This window comes from Natator depressus, chromosome 3 (genome assembly GCF_965152275.1).
Source record: "Natator depressus isolate rNatDep1 chromosome 3, rNatDep2.hap1, whole genome shotgun sequence".
Lineage (NCBI taxonomy): Eukaryota > Metazoa > Chordata > Testudines > Cheloniidae > Natator > Natator depressus.
Window position 1 is genome coordinate 146,861,619 of NC_134236.1, and position 8,525 is coordinate 146,870,143.

The 8,525-nt window shown below is 40.7% G+C and overlaps 1 protein-coding gene across 3 annotated transcripts in view; it reads right to left on the bottom strand.

The window, feature by feature from the left end:
• The window catches only part of HEATR5B (HEAT repeat containing 5B), a 95,750-nt gene that overhangs the window by 86,164 nt on the left and 1,061 nt on the right, over positions 1-8,525 (bottom strand). Inside the window, exons 2-6 of one of the 3 annotated variants that reach the window (XM_074948998.1) lie at positions 6,294-6,479; positions 6,000-6,176; positions 4,555-4,723; positions 3,340-3,551; positions 1,306-1,414 (exon numbers count right to left, since the gene is read on the bottom strand). In XM_074948998.1, coding sequence (XP_074805099.1) covers positions 1,306-1,414; positions 3,340-3,551; positions 4,555-4,680 — 447 coding nt within the window. In that variant the 5' untranslated portion in view covers positions 4,681-4,723; positions 6,000-6,176; positions 6,294-6,479. The remainder of the gene's footprint in view (positions 1-1,305; positions 1,415-3,339; positions 3,552-4,554; positions 4,724-5,999; positions 6,177-6,293; positions 6,480-8,525) is intronic. The other 2 variants (XM_074948999.1, XM_074949000.1) reach the window with 2 other exon arrangements.

Consider the following 8,525-nt stretch of genomic DNA (forward strand, 5'->3'; position numbering starts at 1 on the left):
CATGAAAAATAAATAGCTGTAAGACTAGGAAACAGTGTTTGTTAAACATTTAAAAACTCAAAGAGTTCAACAAAATGAGCTCAAATTTCTCTCCCCACCCCCCCACCCCCAAAAAACATTAAGATGACAGCAAACACAATAGCCTCAGTTGAAAAGTTTTTTTCTGTTAGTCCAACTCAATACAAGACTGTTTGCCAGGGGGCAGATTCAGCAGCCAGCACAGTCCAAATAAACCCTATGTACTCAGGCTTAGGTCCATATCCCTTTCTTCAGGGTCAGGTTTACTAATCAACAGAAGACACAAAGGTTCAAATACATACAAAACACTTGAGAATAGACACTTTTCCACTTTCTGCCAGCTGGAAAGGGGAAAGGACACATCCTTCTCCAGCAAGATAGTCCTTCCTGTCTGCTATGGAGAGCCTTTCCCAGGTCCTTCCCTGACCCTGGGTCCTCAGTAGTAGAATAGACCACCTGTTTACAGCAGCAGCTGCTTGCAACTTAGGCCTGTCTACACTACAGAGTTAGGTTGACGCAAGGCAGCCTACACCAACCTATGTAAGCATCTACACTAAAATTTCACTCCCGCCAACGTAACTGCCCCGCTACACCAACTTAATAACTCCATCTCCATGAAAGGTGTAGCGTCAATGTTGATGTAGTTAGGTTGACACTGTGTCAGTGTAGACACTGTTGCTTATATCGACTCTTACTGGCTTTAAGAAGCCGTCCCACAATTTACTGGCTTTAAGAAGCCATCCCATATTGACAGTACAATCAGTACAAGTGCTCCTGGTGAGGACATGCACTGCCGACACAAGGAGCAAAGCGTAGACACACACAAGCGATGTAATTACTGCAGCGACTATATGCCAACATAAGTTAGGTTGACTTAATTTTGTAGTGTAGACATGGTCTTAGAATCATAGGACTCTTGTCATGTGCTCCCTGAACTCAGTCCCCTCAGTCTTAAAGGGCTGAGCATTGAACCAGGGTGCAAGGACATGTACATGCGACGCAGGACCAGCACCCTGTTACAAGGGCTATAACAGTACTTGAAACCATTGTGCAGCTTTAAGGGTTGCAATCGCAACTAAGTGACTGCTATAACAGTCACATGCCAAAATTTTAAGCCACTTACATAGTACAACTATACGTGTATCTTTATACTGATATGAACCATATAGACAGTAACTGTTTGCCCAGTTCAGTGAAAAGCCATGAAGACACTAATTAAAAAAACATACTTTGGGCTTTAAAAAAAAATCCCTAAATGTGTAGACCTAAAATGCCCCTGTAACTTACCTCTGCATTTTTCAGAGACTTTAAGAGATTATTAACTGTTTCTGGAAAAGAACTGCCCAGCATCCTGCCCATTTTCTCATAAAAAGCTCCAACACATGCCACTGCAGCCCTACAAAGACAAGATGTCCCTTAGTAACCTTTTTGTCAACGTTTAACATACAACTTAAATGGAGAGCATCAAACTAGGAGTTAGTGCACATTTAAAAATAAATTTCCTTATGTTGTTAATCTTCTTCTATTACTAAAAATCTATTTATTATTCAGTGGTTATATTGGTTGTTTCTCTATATTTCACTCAGCCTAGATAGCGAAAATAGAGTGATCAGCTACGTGGGGTTTGCATGGGAACAGGGATGCTTCTGGATTGATCCATTGGCAGGATTTTTCCTTAGGCCCTAATCCTGCGTAAAATTAAGCATATAATTAAATCTTTGCAGGATTAAGGCTTTAAATGGTTGCAGAAAACCGTCTTCAGCCAGACAGCGGAAAACTGTTAAAGGTCAGCAGTACGTTCCTGACGTTTTGATATACGTGTCCTGACAATTGAAAAAAGAAAGAAGGTTTTTTTTGGTTTTGTTTTGTTTTTACATAAAAACTCAAAATGTGTACAATGTCGTACAATGCAGTTAAATTTAGATACGCTAAAATCATTGGGTCAGTCAATTTTTTGCACTCGCATTTTTCCTTTTCCTGATGTTCAGGTACTAGAATAACTTGGTTGGTTGGAGTGGGGTTTTTTGTTTTGTTTCATTTTTTTGGAGGGGGAAAGAAGAGAGTTGAGGCAGAAAGGATTTTAAGCAATTCTGTGTTTCAATTAGACATACAAATAGTTCCAGCTGTAGCTTGACAAAAGCAGCTCCTGTGCATCCCAGGCCTCCGAGAATGCGTAAACTGATATCACAAAGGGACAAGGCTTTCTTAGCTTAAAGTTTTTAAACAGATACAATCGAGAATGCTCAACAATAATTTTTCAAATCACGTATAGCCTTATTATCCAACCAGCTCTTCATTTCAAACTTATCAAAGCACGTAACTCCTCATGAAGGCCACCTTACATAAAAAGTCTGCCATTTCAAAGTGCAGCTGGTTTTGAATAACCTGAATGGGAAAAAAAGGCTGTTGGGATATTCTTTAAGCGGGGAAAGTAATATGTTTGGGAATTCATAATAAAAACTATTCTGCTCAACATTTCCCATTTAAAAAAAAGGCATAAATGAAGCAAGGAGAGTTTCAGCCCAAAGGGTCAATATTTCAGACAGTTGAGTATGTAAAAACAAAGGGTTAATATAGAAATGGTTTTACAACCTTAACTAGTATTTCCTACCAGTGAGACTGCTAGGACAGTGTTTCTCAACAACCAGTCCTTGGAACAGGGGAGGGGTCCCTGAGATCACGCTGACACAGTTTAGGAAGGCAGCAAGCCAGTCGCTGTTATCAAAAAGGTTGAGAGACACTGTGCTAGGATACCTGAAATGTGAGCTGAAGCTAAACACACACAGAGCACAGAGATTACTTATTCAAGAGACACACACTGTATGCTACAGTAGATGAATACGAACAAACAGCGAACACTCTTTCTGAAGAGTGCCAAACATTAACAATTATCTCTTGAAATATAAAGTCCATGTTAGGGTTTAGCCTGCAAGGTTCCATACACCTTTTAATTTGGGGATCAGAATGTGCCTGGAAATATCTGAGAAAATCCAAGTAAAGGAATTTGTCCATTTGTTATTCTGTCAGGCATTAGCTTTCCTCTGGATAACATAAACATGTAAAAATTAGCCCACAGTAGGAGTCATTTCCTTACCTGGAGGAAAGACTCTTCAACTCCAGACAACCACATGAATCTTTGCTAGCTCTGAATCCTTCCCTCCACACTCCCAATCCTGCTCTTGTTAAGTCTCATTTATTTGTATTATATTCTATACATATGTATATAATACACAAATACATACACACACAGATTAATGTAGAGATATGAAATACTTTATTTATAACAAACATTCCCCATTCTTAAGGCAACATTTTACTTACAGTTTGGTCGGTAAATAGGCAGCAGTATCATCTTTATTCTTGATAATGTCATTACACTTATCAAGCGTCTGAAAGACAGTAAATGTATCGCCAATGCTATAGAGAGCCGCAAGATTTTTAGCCAGTAATTTACGTGTGGGTGGCCCAGGGGAACTGCTGATGAGTCCAGTTAGCTGTTCCACAAGCTTCTTTTGTTTTTCCTTGACATCTGTCTGTTAAAGGAACAAAATTTATGTTGTTATATTCTTTCCATTCATATGTAATTCAATATTTCTACCAGTTTCCATAAACCTTGAGGGAGATGTTTTATGTTTCAATCTAAAATACTCTATATTATACTCAACACCTGCACATACAAATGCTAAATGGAAATATACAAGTGGTTGCTATTGTTGAGTTCTTACTATTTCTATCATATATCATTTATTAATACAATATTACTTCAAAGAGGGTCCTTTAAGCTCCAAGGACTATCCTCCTTTGCCATTTTCCACCTCTTTTTCCTCATCATTAAAAGGTCCCGCACTGGAAGAGAAGAGCTAAACTTACCGAGGTATATATATTACTGAAGAACTGTAGATCCTACTGAGTATTGTAGTTTGTAAATCTATCATTTCAGACTGAGCACATGTAACAACAAGCAAAATAATAAGCACAGGTATTTACAAAACTATAAGATATATAAACTTCCAAATGTATGCACTTATAGTTAGGGCACAGTGTAAATCGCAATTTATTTTATTTTAGAAAATTCAGGACACTGTAAATGGCAAATTACTGAATTTTATGATGTTTGCATGGAATTCGTTTTACAAGTATCATTAGTCAATTTTAAGAACAAAATGAATTTCACAAGTAATGTCAGTCAATACCAAGGTGTCATTTCATCTTTGAAATTGACTAACACTATTTGGAAAATTCATCCTGTCCTTGAAATTGACTAGCTAAGGGTTTTTTTTTTTTTTTAGTATTAAAGACTTTCTTGTAGGACATTTTTCCTTTTACCTTTAAAAAAAAAAATATCATGGTTGCAGGCATTTTCATGATTTCTGTACATTACATGAAATCGTGATTTACACAGGGGCCTACTTCCTACTTACAGTCACGCTGAAGGTTGGCTCCCAGATCCTACTGCCACTGTTATGGATGTCCATCTGGTACCTTCACATGAGTATGAAATTAACATGACATTTTTAGAGGGAGAAGTAAAGTTACCTTGTTGGCAGCTACAAGCACTTTATCCAGAAATCGCAACCACTCAAAAATAAAGACCGGCCTCTTTGCTTCTGTGATTTGAGCCAAAGCTTCTTCATTTAGCAACAAACTATGAGCCAGCTCCATCCTTATTTAAACTCTGACTTCACTGTAGACTCCTGTATTGTCTCTAAAATACAGTTAATGTACAATGTAAAGCAGTAAAAAGCTGTTACAATTTTTTTATTTAATGCAAATTAGTTTTCAGCGCAGAACTGCATTTTAAATACATACTACAGTATCCAACCCCAATTCTGCATACACTGATGCTTGTGCTTAATTAAGTAGTTTCATAGAAGTCATGGGTACATCTATACAGCCTGCAGCAGTGAGCTTCTCAACCTGGGTTAACAGAATTGGGCTTGCAGGGTTCATGCTAGAGCTCTAAAAATAGGTATGTAGCCAGCTCTTTGAAGCTGCAGCTTGGGCTGGTGCTCAAGCTCTGAAGCCTAGGAAGGGGGATGAGCTCCACAGCCTGAGTTCCAGACTGAACCACAACTTCAAAGAGCTGTCTAGCGCATGCCCAAGTCTGTCAACCCATGCTGCAAGGTTCATTAGCACAGGCTGTGTAGACATACCTAATGGGACTAGTCACATGTTTAAGATTAAGCACATGCATGTTTTGTTCAACATCTTTATCAATGATCTGGATGATGGGATTAATTGCACCCTAAGCAAGTTCGCAGATGACACTAAGATGGGGGGAAAGGTAGATATGCTGGAGGGTAGGGATAGGGTCCAGAGTGACCTAGACAAATTGGAGGATTGGGCCAAAATAAATCTGATGAGGTTCAGCAAGGACAAGTGCAGAGTCCTGCACTTAGGAAGGAAGAATCCCATGCATCACTACAGGCTGAGGACCGACTGGCTAAGCAGCAGTTCTGCAGAAAAGGACCTGGGGAATACAGTGGACGAGAAGCTGGATGAGAGTCAGCAGTATGTCCTCTTTGCTAAGAAGGCCAAGGACATATTGGGCTGTATTAGTAGGAGCATTGCCAGCAGATCGAGGGAAGTGATTATTCCCCTCTATTTCGCACTGGTTAGGCCACACCTGGAGTATTGCGTCCAGTTTTGGTCTCCCCAGTACAGAAGGGATGTGGACAAATTGGAGAGAGTCCAGCGGAGGGCAGTGAAAATAATTAGGGGGCTGGGGCACATGACTTATGAGGAGAGACTAAGGGAACTGGGCTTATATAGTCTGCAGAAGAGAAGAGTAATGGGTGATTTGATAGCAGCCTTCAAGTACCTGAAGGGGGGTTCCAAAGAGGATGAAGCTAGGCTGTTCTCAGTGGTGGCAGATGACAGAACAAGAAGCAAGGGTCTCAAGTTGCAGTGCGGGAGGTCTAGGTTGGATATGAGGAAACACTATTTCACTAGGAGGGTGGTGAAGCACTGAAATGGGTTACCTGGGGAGGTGGTGGAATCTCCATCCTTAGAGGTATTTAAGGCCCGGCTTGACAAAGTCTTGGCTGGGATGATTTAGTTGGTGTTGGTCCTGCTTTGAGCAGGCGATTGGACTAGATGACCTAGTCTCTTCCAACCCTAATATTCTATGATTCTGTGTGTATTTGAGGTAGAGGGACCTTAAATGTCAAAAACAAAGTACAGGCAGCTTCAGGATTTCAGAGGTTTTTCTGCCTGGTAAAGAGTAATGTTGAGGTCCTTGTAAAAAAGTCGTAAAGAGAAAAAAAGAACGTTACCAGTCAGGAGACTCTACTTCCCTTCCCTTCCCATCCATGATCTTGATTATCCCTTTAACCTCTCCAAAATACTGGATACCATGGAGAAGAATATTCCATGGGGCCTTGTGAAGAAGTCTGGGAATCTTCTCTTTGATTTGTGAGGAGATCCAGGAAGCTTTTACCCCTTCCAGTTGAAGGGGTCACCTGCACGAAGTACATAGTCCATAAATTGTGTTTCATAGAACTAGAGCAGTATAGTTGTATGAAACATGCATTTCACCAAGTGTAACTTCATCCACATACCAGACAATTTATAAAACCAGAGAGAAGTACTCTGCAGATCCTACACTTTTTTCTTTTTCCTACTTTTCTATTTCTCCTATTTCCTTCTCCCTTTTTTTTTCTCCTTAAAGATAAAAAGCAGGGAAATTAAATGCAAGAAATGTGCATGGCAGAGGGGCATTGCTGGCACATACAGTGCAAATAAGTGATGGTCACATAAACACCACCCTATACCAGAAACCTACTGACCACTATACTTACCTACATGCCTCCAGCTTCCATCCAGCACACATCACACAATCCACTGTCTACAGCCAAGCCCTAAGATACAACCAAATTTGCTCCAACCCCTCAGACAGAGACAAACACGTACAAGGTCTTTAACAAGCATTCTTAAAACTACAATACCCACCTGGGGAAGTGAGGAAACAGATTGACAGAGCGAAATGGGTACCCAGAAATCACCTGCTACAGAACAGGCCCAACCAGGAAAATAACAGAATACCACTGGCCATCACGTACAGCCCCCAGCTAAAACTTCTCCAGCACATTATCAACAATCTACAACCTATCCTGGAAAACGATGCCTCACTCGCCCAGACCTTGGGAGGCAGGCCAGTCCTCGCTTACAGACAGCCGCCCAACCTGAAGCAAATACTCACCAGCAACTACACACCACACCATAGAAACACTACCCCAGGAACCAATCCCTGTAGCAAACCTCGTTGCCTACTCTGTCCCCATATCTACTCTAGCGACACCATCAAAGGGCCCAACCACATCAGCCACACCATCAGAGGCTCATTCACCTGCACGTCTACTAATGTTATATATGCCATCATGTGCCCGCAATGCCCCTCTGCCATGTACATTGGCCAAACCAGACATTCCCTACGTAAAAGAATAGATGGACACAAATCCGATATCAGGAATGGTAACAATCTTCCTGGACATTCTGTAACGGATTTGAAAGTAGCTATACTTGAACAAAAAAACTTCAGAAACAGACTTCAAAGAGAAACAGCAGAACTAACATTCATTTGCAAATTTAACACCATTAATTTGGGCTTGAATAGGGACTGGGAGTGGCTGGCTCATTACAAAAGCAGCTTTGCCTCTCCTGGAATTGACACCTCCTCATCTATTATTGGGAGTGGACTACATCCACCCTGATCGAATTGGCCCTGTCAACACTGGTTTTCCACTTGTGAGGTAACTCCCTTCTCTTCACGTGTCAGCATATTTATGTTTGCATCTGTAATTTTCACTCCATGCATCTGAAGAAGTGGGGTTTTTACCCACGAAAGCTTATGCTCAAATAAATCTGTTAGTCTTTAAGGTGCCACCGGACTCCTTGTCCTCATTTTATAGGTATATGACTTTTCATTTAGCTGTATTAAAATGTCTTCTGTTTGACTGGGCCCAGTTTATCAAACAATAAACAATTCAGATCACACTATATGACTGACCTGTCCTCCTCATTATTTACTCTTCTGCCAATCTTTGTATCATCTGCTAATTTTATCCTAACCGACTTTATACTTACTTCTCGATCATTGATAAAAATAATGAATAGCATCAGACCTATGATTCCCGTTTGACAATTACTTTTTGACAAGCTTTTTTGTAGGCATCATAACAGAGGAGACTCTTAAGGAAGGATATGCAGGTGGATAATGAAGTGGCTTTGTGAATGTTCATAGGGTGCTCCTCCCAAACATGAGGGGCAGCAAAGGAGGAACAATGGAGGTGTTAAGTTTTCAAACAAGTAAGCAGGCAATGGAGGTTGGCACCGTGGTTGATCAGAAACGAGCACCGGCAGCTCGACAGCAAATGAGAGATGATAGGTAGGGTGGAGATTGACTGCAACTAGCCTTGAAAAGGAAGACAAGCAGTTTATGTTGGATGTGACAGAGAAGGGGGAAACTAGTGGGAGAATGCAGAGAGAGGGGTGACATGGTCAAAGCA